The sequence below is a fragment of the Bufo bufo genome, chromosome 7, assembly GCF_905171765.1.
Source record: "Bufo bufo chromosome 7, aBufBuf1.1, whole genome shotgun sequence".
NCBI classification, from domain to species: domain Eukaryota; kingdom Metazoa; phylum Chordata; class Amphibia; order Anura; family Bufonidae; genus Bufo; species Bufo bufo.
Window position 1 is genome coordinate 124,056,454 of NC_053395.1, and position 20,389 is coordinate 124,076,842.

General features: G+C 43.2%; 1 protein-coding gene across 8 annotated transcripts in view; it reads right to left on the reverse strand.

The window, feature by feature from the left end:
• PIKFYVE (phosphoinositide kinase, FYVE-type zinc finger containing) overlaps positions 1-20,389 on the reverse strand; it is a 326,446-nt gene that overhangs the window by 234,277 nt on the left and 71,780 nt on the right. For all 8 annotated transcript variants that reach the window (XR_005780642.1, XM_040441689.1, XM_040441688.1 and 5 more), the window contains exons 2-3: positions 13,630-13,811; positions 3,344-3,514 (exon numbers count right to left, since the gene is read on the reverse strand). Coding sequence is in view for 7 of the 8 variants with exons in the window: in XM_040441693.1 (XP_040297627.1) it covers positions 3,344-3,514; positions 13,630-13,811 (353 nt within the window). In the remaining variant the exon portion in view is untranslated. The remainder of the gene's footprint in view (positions 1-3,343; positions 3,515-13,629; positions 13,812-20,389) is intronic.

The following is a 20,389-nucleotide window of genomic DNA, read 5'->3' on the forward strand; positions in this document are numbered from 1 at the left end:
TACTGGTCACACCCAGCAATACCTTTACTGCAGACTGCTGCCAATTTATTTGTAAACTTCTAGCAGGAATAAATACAGGAATGGCAGCACACAGAGACATAAGAGTAGATGTTCCAGAATCATTATTACATGAGGGATACAAGGAGTTACTAAAACTGACACATCAGGAGAGATGATAGGTGCTCTCATCGTAAATCTCCAGCACAAAACTTGAAATTTATTCATTTAAATTTCTGCTCATTCTTGGCTTAGGGTCATGTTGGTGGTCACATCAGTGACTGACAGCTCTCTCTGCATGACCGTGCATACACAGATAGCTGTCAATCCCTGTACAGCACCCTCCACATGACTCATAAAACACAGAAAGTGCAGAGATTTAAATGCATTAACAACAAATGGTGCTAAATCTTTTACAACAAAACCTTGTGTCAATCTGTACAGCTCCTGCTATATAGCATGCTGCCTGCAGACTGGCCTTATCATGGAGACAGGTTTGCTTTTATAACCAGCTACATTTTTTCATTACTGTGTCTCTCCGTTTCAGCAGCCATAAACGTTATATTTTCATTGTGGCGATACGTGGCCTTGTTTTATGCTCGAGAGATTGTACTTTTCTTGGCGCAGTTTGAAGGTTTTACGACTGTTTTATAATTATCACTTATCCTCAAAATAGCTCATCAGTATCTCATCTGTGGGGATTCAACATCCAGGACCCCCGACGATCAGCTGGTTTGGGAGGTGCTGTGCTTGATAAGCTGTGAGGAGGATGCGGGGCCCACCTGACCACCATGGCCTCCTCACAGCTTACCAGGCACGGTACTGCAGCTCAGCTCAATTCACCTCAAGGGGGGATGAGCTGCACCTAAACCACGTGACAGAGAAAATAAGGATCTCCTAAATATTCAGGACTCATCGGCATGCGCTGGAGCTGTTCAATACAAGATTCTAGCAAAATGTCTGAGTCAATTAAAGAAAGTGACCCAGCATTCTGCTAAGGAGACCTGTCACTAGCTCATGTTGCCCTTAGCTAGGACATAATAAAACTAGTGACAGGTTTTCTTTAAATAAATAACCTACTAAATTATGATTATTACGGTCGCATGGATTACTAATATAGTAGGGCTGGGCAGTTACATTTTATCAGAATTGTGAAATCCATGTTTAGCCCTGCCCCTAAAGGGGGATCTAATACTAGGCCATACGAAAACCACAAAAGAGGAGCACTGGTCAACAAGAGTGCAATGGTCCAAAAAATTATACTGGAAATTATTTCCCCCCACCAAAAATGAATACATTGTAATTAATTAAGTCCCACCCACTCTGTGTGTAATGAATCTATAGAATATATATATACAGTCAGGTCCATAAATATTGGGACATCGACACAATTCTAACATTTTTGGCTCTATACACCACCAAAATGGATTTGAAATTAAACGAACAAGATGTGCTTTAACTGAAGACTGTCGGCTTTAATTTGAGGGTATTTACATCCAAATCAGGTGAACGGTGTAGGAATTAGAACAGTTTGCATATGTGCCTCCAACTTGTTAAGGAACCAAAAGTAATGGGACAGACTAATAATCATAAATCAAACTTTCACTTTTTAATACTTGGTTGCAAATCCTTTGCAGTCAATTACAGCCTGACGTCTGGAATGCATAGACATCACCAGACGCTGGGTTTCATCCCTGGTGATGCTCTGCCAGGCCTCTACTGCAACTGTCTTCAGTTCCTGCTTGTTCTTGGGGCATTTTCCCTTCAGTTTTGTCTTCAGCAAGTGAAATGCATGCTCAATCGGATTCAGGCCAGGTGATTGACTTGACCATTGCATAATATTCCACTTCTTTCCCTTAAAAAACTCTTTGGTTGCTTTTGCAGTATTCTTTGGGTCATTGTCCATCTGCACTGTGAAGCGCCGTCCAATGAGTTCTGAAGCATTTGGCTGAATATAAGCAGATAATATTGCCCGAAACACTTCAGAATTCATCCTGCTGCTTATGTCAGCAGTCACATCATCAATAAATACAAGAGAACCACTTCTATTGGCAACCATACATGCCCACGCCATGACACTACCACCACCATGCTTCACTATGAGGTGGTATGCTTAGGATCATGAGCAGTTCATTTCCTTCTCCATACTCTTCTCCTCCCATCACTCTGGTACAAGTTGATTTTGGTCTCATCTGTCCATAGGATGTTGTTCCAGAACTGTGAAGGCTTTTTCAGATGTAATTTGGCAAACTCTAATCCGGCCTTCCTGTTTTTGAGGCTCACCAATGGTTTACATCTTGTGGTGAACCCTCTGCATTCACTCTGGTGAAGTCTTCTCTTGATTGTTGACTTTGAGACACATACACCTACCTCCTGGAGAGTGTTCTTGATCTGGCCAACTGTTGTAAAGGTGTTTTCTGCACCAGGGAAAGAATTCTTCCGTCATCCACCACAGTTGTTTTCCGTGGTCTTCGGGGTCTTTTGGTGTTGCTGAGCTCACCGGTGCGTTCCTTCTTTTTAAGAATGTTCCAAACAGTTGTTTTGGCCGCACCTAATGTTTTTGCTATCTCTCTGATGAGTTTGTTTCGTTTTTTCAGCCTAATGATGTCTTGCTTCAATGATGGTAACAGCTCTTTGGATCTCATCTTGAGAGTTGACAGCAACAGATTCCAAATGCAAATAGCACACTTGGAATGAACTCTGGACCTTTTATCTGCTCATTGTAATTGGGATAAAGAGGGAATAACACACACACCTGGCCATGGAACAGCTGAGAAGCCAATTGTCCCATTACTTTTGGTCCCTTAACAAGTGGTAGGCACATATGCAAACTGTTGTAATTCCTACACCGTTCACCTGATTTGGATGTAAATACCCTCGAATTAAAGCTGACAGTTTGCAGTTAAAGCACATCTTGTTCGTTTCATTTCAAATCCATTGTGGTGGTGTATAGAGCCAAAAATGTTAAAATTGTGTCGATGTCCCAATATTTATGGACCTGACTGTAGGTTTACCTTTTTGAATTGAGTTACTAAAATAAATTAACTTTTCGATGATATCCTAATTTGAGATCCACCTGTAAGACACACTTAAGAATATGAGCACAGCGGTTTGTGGGAATTTTCTTTCAGCAGTCCCACACCTACTCTAATGTCTGGAAACTAGACTATTTACAGACACCATATCAGTTTTTAGCTTAAAGAAGAACATCTTCTTGAAGTGTGAAATTCCTTCAGCTTCTAAGCCATAAAGAGTTCCCATGCCGTTTAATTTTTACTAATTATATCCACTGATGAGAAGTGGTAGCAGGTAAAACTGAAGGGTCGGTATGTGCAGAGCTACAAACCTGAGCTGGTAGAGGACCTTCTTTCTCCAAGTAACTGCTTCTTGTATTGCACTGGAAACTTAACAGACTGTGATGTTGGCGAGTGATGTGGACTGGACCAGGTATTTCTTATGGCATGGTCACTAGGCCCAGGTTCTGACCGGTCTGCAGCAGAAGCTGTTCTGACCTCATCTGGAAGAATAGCATAATGCAGTTATTCCACTCTCATAGAATGTCAAAGATTGGTAGCCATGTCTGTATGGGCTATGCACCACCCTGCTGGTAAGGTAACAAAAGAATGGCAGAGTGGGGATCAGAGGGCAGCGGTGGGAGAATTCTTCATCCCTCCTTTACCAGCAACTGAAAGAAAAACACTTCCGTAATTGAGTTAGGTTCACAACTGCCTTACGGTATTCCAATAGTCTATCGTCTTCTGACAGAAAAACATTGCTGGATGCAGCATTCATTTCAGGGAAGAAAGCTGGCATTCATGACGGAAACCTGAGGGATCTCATTATAGTTAACAGGGATCTGGCGGGCCTTGGCGGTGTCCAGCTATACCGGATATGGTAAATCCGATAGTCTGGTAGATGTGAACCTAGTTTAATCTCAGAAGTGGTGTCCTTTCAATTGCTGGTAGGAAGGGGGTGATGAATCTCAGAAATGTTCTCCTTTTAATCAATGTGTTGTGCTGTAATCCAAGCCATTTCTGTCACACTGAGCTAACCATTACTACAGTAGTACCTACAGCTTAAAACATTGCCATCAGAAATATACAGCATGATAAGCAAAAAATAATGTGTGAGACAGGAAAATTATTGTCCTGTGAGATGACCATCCACCTTCACAACATTTTTTTTTATTGTCACTGCATCTAAAATGAAACAAAGCAACTTTCCAAATTACTGTCGTCTGTATAGCTAATATATAGCTCTGTGGGGAGATCTATCAAAACTGATGAAAAGGAAAACTAGCTTAGCAGTCCATAAAACAAAATAGTTTGATCCTTTCATTTTCCCATGGAGCTCTGAAAAATGAAAGGGTGGAATCTGATTGGTTAATAGGGGCAACTAAGCTAGTTTTCCTTTACACCAGTCTTGATAAATCTTCCACTTTGAGGGCTCATGCACACGACTGTTGTCTGTTTTGCGGTCCGCAAATTGCAGATCCGTGGGCGATGCCACTCAGTGATTGACAGATATCTCTGTAGGCTTAGTCATCCATCGTTATCTGTCAGTCACAGAGTAGGACCACCCACATGACTCCTACGAACAGAAAGAGCTGAGATGTAAGTAATTAAATGACAAGCTATATTGAATCTTTTCCGATAAAACTATATATCAATCTGCTCAGCTCCTCCTGCTCTATAACATGCTGCCTGCAGATTACACGGTGACAGGTTCTCTTTATACATCACTCCGCTCAGCTCCTCCTGCAGATTACACAGTGACAGGTTCTCTTTATACATCAATCTGCTCAGCTCCTCCTGCTCTATAACATGCTGCCTGCAGATTACACAGTGACAGGTTCTCTTTATACATCAATCTGCTCAGCTCCTCCTGCTCTATAACATGCTACCTGCAGATTACACGGTGACAGGTTCTCTTTATTCATCACTCTGCTCAGCTCCTCCTGCTCTACAACATGCTGCCTGCAGATTATATTGTGACAGATTCTCTTTTGAGGAAGGCTCCTTTGTAGGAGCCGAAACGTCGCTACAGCCTTATGGGTAAATAAAGTTTATTTTATTTTTATCTATTGGAGTGCTGCCCTTTTTTCATCTTCTATATTTAGTTGGATTGGCTTATATCCATACTGGGCCTGTGCACCCTTTTTTCATTTTTTACTGTGACGGTGCTGCCATCTCTTTTTCCATTTTTATATATATATATATATATATATATATATATATATATATATATATATATATATATATATAATGATAAGTGAATTATCTTCATTTGAAATATTAAAAGAATTAATAAGTTACTCACAGTAAAACGGATGGTCAATATACATTGTACAGAACATAAGCACATGTATGGCCGGCAACTAACAAGAAATCATCTAAGGCAGATACGACCAAATACCGACAAATCAAAGTTGCAATGGCTCAAACTGTTCAGATAAAACATATACACAGCAAAAGCATGGTGGACAGCGACCAGCACAGCAGCCCCACGTCAATGTACAGTCCACTAATGGCTTCCTCCAAAGCACACCCTTCTCTGCCTTTAGCTCATATTATATATGGTTACTGGCAGGCCATATATGCACTTGTACGCTATGTAATGTATATTGACTTTCAAGACATCTGCTTTCTTAAGAGCGACTTCTATCTTTTATTCTTCTGTGTTATTAATTCTAGGAGGTTTTACAGAACTTACTCATCGAAGACTAAGTATTAGATGTGCGGGTGTCTGACAACCAGCACCTGTACCCATGAGCTGTATTCACAAGCTCTAGCACTAGAACTCCACAGCTCCATCCACTGTGTAGTGGTCATGCCTTATTACTACAGCGCTGCTCCCATTACTGCAGTAACCAGACAGAACGTGTGTCATTTTTGTACCTGGTTCCAGCATCGGAACCTGTATTGGGACAATAAAAAAACTTTACCATCACCTTTAAATTTCATGGCACTCAAAAGTAGCATACATAACATACAGATATACATTTTATACACCAGCAAACAAACAGTTTGTTGCGCCGCTATCTGCGACTTCTCCCCTCTTGCATCAGGTCTAAAATTGTGGGCATGGTGTGGACGGGGAAGGGCCGGCAGGCCCGTCTCATTCATAATTTTCTATGCCTGTCTTAGGCATAGAAAATGGCCTAAATGTAAGACAGCTATGAAGCTTTCTTATATTATGAGCTGGTGCTGGATGCGCCAAAGTTATGGAGAGGCCTGCGACACTTCACAACTTTTCAGTTAAATTTTACTTTCGGCAAAGAATAATCAGTTTACAGTATAGCAACTTTCATGCTGTTTTTGAAAAAAAAATTAAATTTTTTTTAGAAAATTTGACCTATAACGTCTGTATCTGACCTCAGATCTGTAACTGGCTGGTATGGAATTCTAATCTGCACTTCTGTACTTCCGGTGGGACTGGCAGCGGGGGCATTGACCTTTATAGTAAAGCTCATCCCACAGGAGATCATTTGGCCAGAGAGGCCATTAAAATAATCCACAGCTTCTGCTTAGCCTAGATGTTTGGACAGTATAATGCAGAATTTATGTACCTCATACCTTAATATACAGTAAATCCATCTGACATGGTAGATGTGGGCATGTCAGCACATTCTAATGCACTTGTTTCCATCTCGATGCATTCCCCCAATTCAGATAAATCAGCATTTTAATACCATGCAGATTGGCCCCTTGGTGCAACAAAGGTGTTGCAGTTGCACCCAGAGGCTCCGTTCATTCTCTTTCAGGCTGTGCTCCAGCTCTTTGACTGACAGGGCCACGCAGTGAAGATGTACTCAAAACTGGCCCTGAAGTCTTATAGCAGTGTGTTTGGCGCACACGCAGTACATGTTTGCGGGTCGCCAACAAGCCTGTGTGTTAATATAAAAAACTTAATAAATCACAGAACCACCACCACTGCAACGTAACCTTTATTAGATAATGTATATAAAAGACTAAAAAATACCCCAAAACATAAACATATAACGTGCTGTCCCTGTAACCTCTCCCTGGAACCTATTAGGCCCTGCTTAAAAAACGGTATGGCCACCCTCCTATAGGCCCTAAATTGTCCCCGACACAGGAAGGTACCATAACCAAAGGAGATATATTATAGTAAATGTCTGTCAGTCAAAGTCAATATGATCTTTAGACCCCCCCAAAAAATTATGATTACTTACTGCCAATTTGATTTTCCAGAGCCCATGACAGCACCACGAGAGAGAGGATCCGCCCCCACAGACAGGAAACCTACAGAATAAAAGGGCGGACACTCTCCTCCCAATTCAGTGCGATATCCAAGCACCAGAGGAAGGCCGCCAACATATTGTTAGATAAACGTTTAAATACATTATTATTAGTTTTTTTGCTACACCGTGTGAATATAGAACCAACACACAGAAAAATAAAAACCCCAACAGGAAGGGAATATGAGGGTGCTGTCATGGGCTCTGGAAAATAAAATTACTGGTAAGTAGTAATAAATTTTCCCTTCACCCATGACAGCACCACAAGAGAATTCCCAAAGGAAAAAAATCAGGGTGGGAGAGTAGAAAGGAGAACCTTTTCCCCAAAGGAGGAACCCGAAGGAGAAGCATTCAGATCCAAACGGTAGTGTTTAAAGAAAGTGCAGAGAGACGACCAGGTGGCGGCTCTGCAAATATCATCCATAGGTACCGAGGATCTCTCTGCCCAGGAGGTGACCACCGTCCTGGTAGAATGTGCCTTCAGGCCGCAGGAGGGGAAACACCAGAGGAAAGATAAGACAGAGAGATAGCGGAGACTATCAATCTAGCAATAGAGTTTTTGGAGGCCGCGCCACCCTTATTCACTCCTTGAAAAAGAACAAAGAAGTTCTGCACCAATCTTTTGTGCAAGATTAATAGTTAATTAACGCCCTCCTGACGTCCAAGCAGTGAAGGGATCTTTCTTCTTCTGACCTAGGATCTTTAAAAAGAGTCAGAAGAATAATCTCCTGAGATCTATGGAATTTGGCAATGACTTTCGGAAGGAAATCCGGATCTGGACGTATAACACCACTTTGTCTTCTAGGACTGTGGTATATGGAGGATTGATAGAGATGGCCTGGATCTCATTCACTCTGCGGGCAGAAGTTGAAAGAGGACCTTTCATCAGAAAATGGTGTGTTAAATTCTTAGACGACCTTATGGGGCTGCTCTCACTGATTGGATGCGCTCGCTGCCAGGGAGAGCATAACCGCGCCCACCAGAACTTGGAGAACAACGCCTACTATAACTGTCACCTCATTTGCATATGAGGCGACAAAACTAACGGAGAGCGTAGCTTTTTGAAAAAAAAAAAAGTGTACGGACATCAGTGAGAGCAGCTCCATAAGGTCGTATAAGAATTTAACACACCATTTTCTGATGAAAGGTCCTCTTTAAAGCTATTAGCAAACATAACTTCAAGGTGAGGTTTTTGATAGAAATGGATTCAATTGGTTCAAATGGGGGGCGAGTTAGAGCTTTTAAGACTAAGTTCAAATCCCAAGGCGGAGGTCTAGCTGGCGCTATTGGGGTAGAACGCTCCACTGCCTTAAATAATCTTGCAACCCACGGGCATCCCGCAATGTCCTGATTAAATAGAGACATTAACTTTTAAAGGTATTACTTGCAAGCCCCAGGTTCAGACCCTTCTGAAGAAATTCCAATACTAAATGGATGGGCGCTGAAGATGGAATCTCATTCATCTGGATATGCCCAAAATCGAAAAATTTCTGCCACACCCTACCATATATGGCAACAGTTACTTTATTTCTACTCTTAAGAAGGGTAGAGATCAGAGGGTTGGAGAAACTTTTCCTCTCAAACAGGATTCTCTCAAGTTCCAGGCAGTTAAGTGAAGATTTCTCAAGTCCGGATGAACTACTGGGCCCAGGCTTAACATGCCCCGAATCTCTGGAAGGACCCATGGCTCCGGAGACATGATCTGGAGCCACGTGAACCAAGATCTCCTTGGCCAAAAGGGAGCAATGAGAATGACCCTCGCTCTGTCTTCCCTGATCTTTCGTAACACGCGAGGAATCAAAGGAAGAGGAGGAAATGCATAGGCCAGGGGAAATTTCCATCTTTGTACTAGAGCATCGATCCCACAGGGGGATCCTGCTGGATCTAGGGAAAAAAAATTCTGAACTCTCTTGTTCTGGTGAGTAGCAAATAAATCTATCTCTGGCTGTCCCCAGAGAGAGCTGTTATCTCTCTGAAGATGGAAGGATCTAAAGTCCACTTCCCCTGAGAGAGATGGTGACGACTGAGAAAGTCTGGTTGTTTGTTGTCCACACCTTTTATATGCACCGCCGATATTGATGCACATTCTCTTTCTGCCAGTAAGAGAATCTTCCTGGCTTCCTGCATTAAAGTCCTGCATCTCTTACCTCCTTGTTTGTTCAGGTATGATACAACAGTCCTGTTGTCTGTCTTTTATCCTTGGGAGAGAAGAATTCATTGCCAGGCGAACAGCTGTTAACGCTTTCAGGTTGGAAGATCTTTTTCTTTGAAAATTGCTCCATTGACCCTGAAGAGAAATCTCCTGAATATGAGCACCCCACCCCCAGGGACTCGCATCCGTAGTTGGGCATACTACGTCTTCTAATCTCCATGGCACCCCTTGAACTAGATTTCCTTTCTCCAGCCACCAAGTCAAATCCTGGAGCACACCCTCTGAGATTTTCACCTTCTTTTCTAGAGAATCGTTTTTCTGCCAGTGAGACAGAATCTCCCACTGCAGAGCCCTTGAGTGGAGCTGTGCCCATCATACGGCCGGAATACATGATGTGATAGACATTGCTTTTCTTAGTGAGACCACGGGATTCCCGATCAGATGATTGATCTTCTTCAGGATGAGAATTGCCTTCTCTTCTGGTAAAAAACATTTCTGGCATGAAGAGTCTAAAATCAACCCCAGAAAGGACTATTTCTTGGTGGGACATGGCCTTGACTTTTCTAGTTTTACAATCCAACCTAGTTTGTCTAGGATCTCTAACACTATCTGTACTGCCATCTTGCAAGCATATTCTGTTTCTCCTACAAGAAATCGTCCAGGTACGGTATGAAAAATACATTTTTCTCCCTTATGTGAGCTGACATTTCTGCGATGGTTTTTGTAAAAACCCTTGGGGCCATTGAGAGGCCAAACGGTAGGGCTTGGAACTGGAAATGTCCCTCTATGTTGAATGCGACTCTTAGGCAGGGCCTTTGGTGTTCTGGAGAAATCGGGATGTGAAAATATGCATCCTTGAGATCTAACACTGCCATGAAGCAGTGAGGGAAGGAGTAGGTTTATGGCAGATTTTATAGTCTCCATCTTGAATTTCTTCACCTGAAGAAAAAGGTAAAAAAATTTTTTAGGTTTATTATTGTCCTGAATGAGCCATCTTGTTTCTTTACCAAGAAAGGGGGGGAGTAATATCCTTCGCCCATCTCCTTTTTTGCCACTGGGATTAAAAGTGATTTTTCTATTAATTTTAGAACTTTGTTTTCCATAGCGGAAACGCCTAAAGCTGAAGGCTGATCCTTCGTAGGTAAAAATCTTACTAGAGGGATATGACGGAATTCTAACTTTAATCCGTTGAGAATGGTGTCTACAATCCACGGACTTCATTTCTTAATCTGCCCCCTACCTGTCCCCTGGCGTCATTGTTGATCTTGTTTCTTTTTGTCCCCAAAGGACTGATTGAAGAAAAAACTTCTACCTTTCCTTTGGGTACGAAATCTATCTTCTCTGGACTTTTTATCTGACCCCTGACTACCTCTAAAGGGACGAAAGGAACGATTGAATTTATTCTCCTAGAAGGGAAGGAAGTTTAAAATCCTGGAAATCTCCTCTTATCGGCCGCTTTGTCTAATAAATCATCCAGGCCAGACCCAAAAAGGTATTCCCCTTCACAAGGGACACCACACAGCTTGTTCTTAGAAGGAAGGTCACCAACCCAATTCTTCAGCCAAAGAGCCCTGCGTGCTGAATTAGACAAAGCGGCGGCCTTTGATGCCAGCCTGACCGAATCGGCAGAGGCGTCTGCCAGGAAATCAGCTGCCTTCTTTATGGTTGGCAGAGATGGTAGAATCTCCTCTCTAGGGCATTTATTTTTTAGTTGGTCTTCTAACTCTGATAACCATACCATAAGAGACTGGGCCGTACAAGTATGGGCTATGCTTGGTCTAAAGGAGGAAGTTGATGCCTCCCAAATCCCTTTAAGAAAAGAGTCGGCCTTCTTGTCTAATGGATCTTTTAACATTCCCATATCATCAAAGGGCAACGCTGTTTTCCTGGAGACTTTGGAAATCGCCACGTCTATTTTAGGAGCTTTATCCCAGATAGCACAATCCTCCTCTTTAAATGGATATTTCCGTTTGAGATTCTTTGAGATGAAAACACCCTTATTAGAATTTCTCCACTCCCCTTTAATCAAGGCGGTAACATTTCTATGAACTGGAAAGGTACTGTGGTGTCGAGATTCCAGCCCCCCAAACATAATGTCCTGTATAGACCTGGGGTCTTTGATCTCTTCCATACCCATAGTAGAACGCACAGCTTTCAGGAGCTTCTTGGTATCCTCCATGGGAAAGCATGGCCTGCCACTAATTTCACCTTCTTCAGCGGACGAAAGGGAAGAGTCGCCAGAATGGCCAAATAAAAAGGAATGAAGCTCTTCATCTGAATCAGATGAAAACTGTTCCTGTGCTGATTCCCTGCGCTTTATTCTAGGGTCTTTCTCTTCTCCCCCTTTCTTGGAAAATAGGGTAGAATTGACCTCGGATCTAACCAAATGCTGCAGACATTTATAAAAAATATGGTGACTCTTCTGACACTGTTTTATCAATGCATGGCTGACACATTTTCTTCTCCCAGTTAGAAGATAGACCCACTTTACGCCTCTTTTTAGACACCACCTTCCTAGGTTTAATCTGCAAGACATTAGTACAAGTGTATAAGCACACAAAATCCAAGCTAAAAGCCCAGAACACTCACCCCTTTAAAGGTACCGATGCAGGAGGGACCACAGACTCCTCGTGAGCTGCCATCTTGCAAGCATATTCTGTTTCTCCTACAATTAAGAAATCGTCCAGGTACGGTATGAAAAATACATTTTTCTCCCTTATGTGAGCTGACATTTCTGCAATGGTTTTTGTAAAAACCCTTGGGGCCATTGAGAGGCCAAACGGTAGGGCTTGGAACTGGAAATGTCTCAACTGACCCTCTACGTTGACTGCGACTCTTAGGCAGGGCCTAAAAAGTTCCAGGAAGAGTAAATAAGGACAGCACTCTTCCCTAAATCATACGTCTTTATTGGTCCTATCATGTTATATGTTTAGAGGCATTTATTAGTCTTTCATATACATTATCTAATAATGGCTATGTTTTAGCGTTGGTGGTTCTGAGGTTTATTACTAATGTCATTCCCACTACCTTTTATACCTGACTTGCTGGCAGTATATTTGTCAGACCTATGATTTCTCATATAAAATAACTGGATAGATAATTTAAAGAGGTTTTTTGGGACTTATATATTGCTATACCCAGAATGGGTCCTCAATATCAGATCGATTGGGTCATACACCCCATGCCTCAACAATCAGCTGTTTTGGGCAGCTGCCAGAGCCGGAAACTTTACATTGGACAGAGCCAAAAAGCAGATCACCCCGTTGCAGTGGCCATGCTGGGGTACTACAGCTTAGCTCCCTTTCACGTGAATGGGAGCTGAGCTGGAGTATGCCGGTGCTGAAAACTGCACAGTGGTTGAAGACCTCCGTCCACTGTATAGTTTTCAGCATTGGTGGCTGCCTGAACTCCCATCAGTCTGATACTGACTATTTAGACCTAATTCACACGTCAGTGTTTTGGTCAGTGATTTCCATCAGTTATTGCAAGCCCAAACCAGGTGCGACTCTAAACACAGATCAGGTCCAGATCTTTCCCTTATACCTTATGTCTGTGGAGGCTCCACACCTGTTTTTGGCTCACAATCATTGATGTAAAATAACTGACCAAAACTCTGAATAAGGCCTTATCCTGATGATGTTGGCCCCTGCCCACATCAATCATCTTGCAGCGTTTTGCTGAGCTCATGTTTCTGGCTCACATAACTAAGAGGGTGCAACTTCAAGGCCAGAGCAGGATACTGACAGGAGCTCCAAGGTGCAGGGCAGGTAACAGATTACTACCATGTTGTGCGTTGGCAGTGTTTTAGGAAATGCAAACGGGGGTCAGGTAACATTTTCATGTATCTGTACGGTGAGCCCACAGAATGACCTTTACTGGTGGGCCCTAGGCACCACAGCCCAGCACTGCTTCTGCTTATGAGTCCAGTGGGTATCCTCACTCAATGATTGGCAGGCTTCCCTGTAGGAGTGTGCAGACAGTGACCGCTGACCATCAGGGGTAGATCTGCCCACTGTCAGCAGGGACATAAATCTGATCAGCTCCATAACCTGCCTGCAGATTGCCCTGTATGTTCAATGTAACAAGTTTGTCATTCATTTTTACACAGAAACATGGCAATGGTGAAATGTGTGAATGAAGCAGAGATGATGTTTTTCGATCTGGTTTTGCCTTTTTTCTGAGCCCAAACATCAGAATTAATATTCTTACAAAATGTTACCTTTGTTAAAGCGGAAAAGATTCACAAAGGAACTGTAGGCAGACTTAAAAGGTGGATCATCTTGATCTGGGGTCAGAGGTTTAAAATGAGTAAGATGGGATGGACTACTTGGAGACCTGGGCAGCTCGCTGGCAGATTCCAGTGTAGGAGAGGACTTGTCATCTGTGGCCATCTCATGAGACCTAAGGAAAAATAGGAAGAGTGTAAGAAGTACATCTGAAAATAGCAATAACTAAACTAAATACATTTCATATGGAGGCATGGGTTTGACAATACAGAGGATTGGAGCAACAGTAAACGGGACCATGGAGTGTTTGATTTGGTGATCTGCCTATATGTGGGCTATGTAGGAGGGGGTCAATGAGCACTACTGCCGATCACAAGCCCTCATCTGAAACCAGGAAGATCGGCACAGCAGAGGGTTAGAAGAAGGACCCATCTCACAGTCACTGCCAGTGGAACATTTTGCAGTGTATTCATGCACAATAAAGCTTGGTTCACACCTTCAGAATATATAAAAGGAAAATTTTCTGAAGTAGAACATAACATACAGACCGGCCAAAATGCAATATATCCCATCTATAAACGTCTGTATTGACTGTCATTAGGGGGTATGCGGTGCAGTAGAAAACATTTTCTGCACAGATAGCCAAGCTAGCGCTTACTTCACAGACCTAGCAGGATATCAATCATGGTGTGATTACTGGAAGGACACCCTAAGTAGTCACTACCTAGATAACTAATGGGAAGCCCTGTTTTAAAACTTATTTTTATCCTCTATCTTTTTCAATAGGGGCATAGTTAGAAAGGTGTTAGGAAGCACTATAGTATGGTGTTGGTTTACTCTCAAAAAATGTAAACACAGCAAAACAGAGAAATTTTATACTTTTCTTGCCATGATCACTGAATTGAACCCTTAGGCTGGGTTCACACGGGCGTTGCAGGTGACGTGCGGAAACAGATGCGGGTGCGTTGCGGGAACATGCGCAATTTTTCCCCGCGAGCGCAAAGCTTTCTAATGCGTTTTGCACGCGCATGTGAAAAATTGGCATGTTTGGTAACCAAACCCGAACCCGGATTTCTTCACAGAAGTTCAGGTTTGGGTTCAGTATTATGTAAACTTTATTATTTTCCCTTATAACATGGTTATAAGGGAAAATAATAGCATTCTTTAATACAGAATGCCAAGTATAATGTAAATTGAGGGTTAAAAAATAAATTAACTCACCTCCTCGAATTGATCGGGTAGCTAGTGGTCTCCTGTTCTTTCTTCAGGACTTGTCAAAGGACCTGTGGTGACGTCACTGAGCTCATCACATGGTCCATCACCATATTGATGGATCATGTGATGAGCTCAGTGACATCACCACAGGTCCTGAAGAAAGAACAGGAGACTAGCAGCTACGCAATCAATTGGAGGAGGTGAGTTAATTTTATTTTTATTTTTTTAACCCTCAATTGACATTATACTTAGCATTCTGTATTAAAGAATGCTATTATTTTCCCTTATAACCATGTTATAAGGGAAAATAATACAGTGAATAGACTTTCATCCTAGCAACCATGCGTGAAAATCGAACCGCATCCGCACTTTATTGCGGATGCTTGCGATTTTGACGCAGCCCCATTCACTTCTATGGGGTCTGTGTTGCGTGAAAAACGCACAATATAGAGCATGCTGAGATTTTCACGCAACGCACAAGTGATGCGTAAAAATCACCGCTCAGCCCCATGGAAATGAATGGGTCCAGATTCAGTGCGGGTGCAATGAGCATTGCACCCGTGCGGAAAACTCACCCGTGTGAAAGGGGCCGTAGTATGCAGCGCAATGTGTATTGTATTGAACAGGTACTGTAATAAGTATGGCAGATCAGGGACATGCCCCAGGAGAGACCAAAAAGTGTAGAAGATATTGTGCTTGACTGTATTTGTAAATCTTCACTTTAACCGCCTCCGGACCGCCTAACGCAGGATGGCGTTCTGGAGGGGGCAGCCCTGCGCAGAGTCACGCATATACGCGTCATCTCGCGAGACGCGAGATTTCGCTCAAAGCCGGCCCGCCCATGCGCATCGCGGGCCGGCAAAAGTTAGAGGGGGGTCGCGTCATAAGCTTGCCAGCCAATGATCGTGGCTGGCAAGCTGATGATTTTTTAAAAATCGAATCAAAAGCCAGATAACACATTATATTTGTAAATATAATGTGTTAAATGGCTTGTCTGCTCCTCTGCTGGTCCTTTTCGTCGGTTGGTTCCAGCAGAGGAGCAGACATCACAGTGAGTAGCACCAAACACCACACTTAGCCCCAGATCACCCCCCATCACCCGAATTAACCCCTTGATCACCCCTTGATCGCCCCTGTCAATCACCTAGTGAAAGGAAAAAAGTGATCAGTGTAAACTGTCACTTTTTTTTCACTGGTATTGACTGATAGGTTTTAGGATAGTTTAGGCCCCTTGGTTAGGTAGTTTAGCGTCAGTTAGCGCCCAGCCCACCGCAGTCACTGATTCGCTGATTAGCGTATCGCTAATCAGCATTTGTACTTTTATAGTATCTGTAAGTGATCAAAACTGATCACAGTCAGATCTATAATTGTATTAGTGTCACCTTAGCTCGCCCTCCACCCAAAACGCAGTGTTTGCCCGATCAGGCCTGATCGGTCGCCCACACGTGCAGTCACCCACACCCGCCCCGCCGCAGTGACAAAAATATATATTTTTTTGATCACTGCACAATCACTTTCCAAGCGCTGCGGCGATAAAAAAATCAGTTTTGATATTTTTTATCAATCGCAGCGGCCTCCGGTACTTCGATAGCCTCCCCTTTGTAAGACAGGCTTGTTTTTTTTCTTGGGTAGTCTCAGGGAATACCCCTAAATTTAGTAGTCCAAATGTCAAACAGGGGGTATTCTTCTGAAGAGGCCTACAGGATTCTGACCCAGTCGGATGAGGAATGGGAACCCTCATCTGACGAATCTAGCGGGTCAGAATATGAACCTGTAGAAAGCAGTGGCAGTCTGACCCAAAGTTCGGACGAGGAGGTTGAGGTCCCTGATAGCACCAGGCGTACCCAGCCCCGTGTCGCTAGACCACAGGTTGTGCAGAATCCGTTTCAAGGGCAGCAGAGTGGGGCTGGCGCTGTCGGATCACGTGGTGAGGCATACACCAGCAGCGCAGCCCTCCCTGGACCTAGTACCAGCACTGCCGTACAACATGGTGAAGTGGCGAGCACCAGAAGGGCAGTTGACAGGCCCGTAGAGCCCCATTAGTTCCCCCTTTCACCGCCCAGTCTGGAGTTCGGGTTGAGACAGCTCAGATCGGTTCGGCCCTGAGATTTTTTGAGCTGTTCTTGACTGCGGAGCTCTTGTACTTAGTCGTGGCAGAAACAAAATCGGTATGCCACTCAATTTATAGCCGCCAACCCGGGAAGCTATTATGCCCAGCCTTTCCGGTGGAAACCAGTCCAAGTTTCCGAAATTAAAATTTTTCTGGGCCTTCTCCTGAACATGGGTCTAACCAAAAAGCATGAATTGCGGTCATATTGGTCCACAAACCCGATTCATCACATGCCCATGTTCTCTGCTGCTATGTCCAGGGCACGTTTTGAGACCATCCTGCGTTTCCTGCACTTTAGCGACAACAGCACCTCTCGTCCCAGATGCCACCCAGCTTTTGACCGGCTCCACAAAATTCGGCCCCTCATAGACCACTTCAACCAGAAATTTGCAGATTTGTATCCTCCTGAGCAAAACATCTGCGTAGACGAGTCCCTAATACATTTTACCGGGGCCTTGGCTTTAAACAATACATCCCAAGCAAGCGCGCCCGGTATGGGGTCAAATTGTATAAGCTCTGTGAAAGGGCCACAGGCTATACCCACAAATTTCGGATCTATGAGGGAAAAGATCAGACCCTGGAGCCGGTCGGTTGCCCTGACTACCTGGGGAGCAGTGGGAAGACAGTCTGGGACTTGGTGTCACCCTTATTTGGCAAGGGGTACCATCTTTAAGTGGACAATTTTTACACAAGTGTGCCCCTCTTCAGGCATTTGTTCCTAGAACAGATTGGCTGCTGTGGCACCGTGCGAACTAGTCGCCGGGACTTTCCCCAACGGCTCGTTACCACCCGTCTTGCAAGGGGGGAGAGGGCTGCCTTGTGTAACGAAGAACTGCTCGCGGTGAAATGGAGAGACAAGCGTGACGTTTACATGCTCTCCTCCATTCACGCAGACACGACAATACAAATTGAAAGGGCAACCCGTGTCATTGAAAAGCCCCTCTCAGTCCACGACTATAATTTGCTCATGGGAGGGGTGGACTTCAATGACCAGATGTTGGCTCCCTATTTAGTTTCCCGACGCACCAGACGCTGGTATAAGAAGGTGTCTGTATATTTGATTCAATTGGCGATGTAGGCTGCATCTAGGCTGCAAAAAAGTGTCACACATGTGGTATCTCCGTACTCAGGAGAAGTTGGGCAATGTGTTTTGGGGTGTCATTTTACATATACCCATGCTGGGTGAGAGAAATATCTCGGTCAAATGCCAACTTTGTATAAAAAAAATGGGAAAAGTTGTCTTTTGCCGAGATATTTATCTCACCCAGCATGGGTATATGTAAAATGACACCCCAAAACACATTGCCCAACTTCTCCTGAGTACGGAGATACAACATGTGTGACACTTTTTTGCAGCCTAGGTGGGCAAAGGGGCCCACATTCCAAAGAGCACCTTTCGGATTTCACCGGCCATTTTTTACAGATTTTGATTTCAAACTACTTACCACACATTAGGGCCCCTAGAATGCCAGGGCAGTATAACTACCCCACAAGTGACCCCATTTTGGAAAGAAGACACCCCAAGGTATTCGCTGATGGGCATAGTGAGTTCATAGAAGTTTTTATTTTTTGTCACAAGTTAGTGGAATATGAGACTTTGTAAGAAAAAAAGAAAGAAAATAAATCATCATTTTCCGCTAACTTGTGACAAAAAATAAAAAGTCAGAGCTGCTTCAAAAAGCGGAAATTCACATTTTTGTACCATAGTTTGTAAACGCTATAACTTTTACCCAAACCATTTATTTTTTTTACCCAAACATTTTTTTTTATCAAAGACATGTAGAACAATAAATTTAGAGAAAAATTTATACATGGATGTCGTTTTTTTTTGCAAAATTTTACAACTGAAAGTGAAAAATTTCATTTTTTTGCAAAAAAATCGTTAAATTTCGATTAATAACAAAAAAAAGTAAAAATGTCAGCAGCAATGAAATACCACCAAATGAAAGCTCTATTACTGAGAAGAAAAGGAGGTAAAATTCATTTGGGTGGTAAGTTGCATGACCGAGCAATAAACCGTGAAATTAGGGTAGGTCAGAAGTGTAAAAAGTGGCCTGGTCATTAAGGGTGTTTAAGGTAAGGGGGCTGAAGTGGTTAATGGATCTGCCATCTTCAAGATTCAGTCCGCACCGCAAACAAATAGAACATGTTCTATTTTTTGTAGGGCGGAGGAACGGACTGAAATTCCACCATAGCGCTCTGTACTGTTTCCATGGTAGTCTGCTCTGTGCCTCCGCTCCACACCACTCCATATCTTGAAGATTGCGGAACCATTCAAGTGAATGGGTCCGCATCCATGATACAGAGCACACTCGGCTGGTGCCCTTAGGGCTCATGCACTTGAACGTGTGAGGCCTGTGCCCATATTGCGGCCCGGAAACACAATCTGCAAGATATGGAGCGGTGCAGAGGCACAGAGCAAAAGCCCACAGAAGCACTGCCTCCGCACCCCATCCGCAAACAGCGGGCACACAGTGGTCTGCAGCACGGACACAGGGCACACACGTTCGCGTGAATGAGCCCTTATTGTGGGAAAACCAAAGTAATTGACAATCCTTAAAAATAGGAGACTATTTGCCACAGTCAGAAGGTGCATGTGCAGGTTACTGCGTTACAATGTGTTCACACTATTATCTGACCTATACATAACATTCTTATAATCTTTATGATTTATGACAAAATAAATATGGAGGCTTGTAAACTATGAGTGATACTGACTACTGCAGTCCGTGGAAATACATGAAGTAAATACGTCTTACCAGTTACCCGCTGCTCTCATTCTAATGAGTCCTGCATCCCCCACCAGTCTCTACTTCCTGGAACCTCTCAACACACGATCACCCAATCACTTCCGAAGTGGAGATCCACCTCAACCAGGGACTGCGAAAGCGATCACATTTCCTGTGATGAGAGGGACCAGGAAGTCGGGCCCATTGGTTAACCCCTTAAGGACTCGGCCCTATTTCACCTTACGGACTTGGCCATTTTTTGCAAATCTGACCAGTGTCATTTTAAGTGCTGATAACTTTAAAACACTTTGACTTATCCAGGCCATTCTGAGATTGTCTTTTCCTCACATATTGTACTTCATGACACTGGTAAAATGAAGTTAAAAAAAATTAATTTTTATTTATAAAAAAAATACCAAATTTACCAAACATTTGTAAAAAATTGCAAATTTCCAAGTTTCAATTTCTCTACTTCTATAATACATAGTAATACCTCCAAAAATAGCTATTACTTTACATTCCCCATATGTCTACTTAATGTTTGGATCATTTTGGGAATGATATTTTATTTTTTGGGGATGTTACAAGGCTTAGAAGTTTAGAAGCAAATCTTGAAAACCCAATTTTTAGGGACCAGTTCAGGTCTGAAGTCACTTTGCGAGGCTTACATAATAGAAACCACCCAAAAATGACCCCATT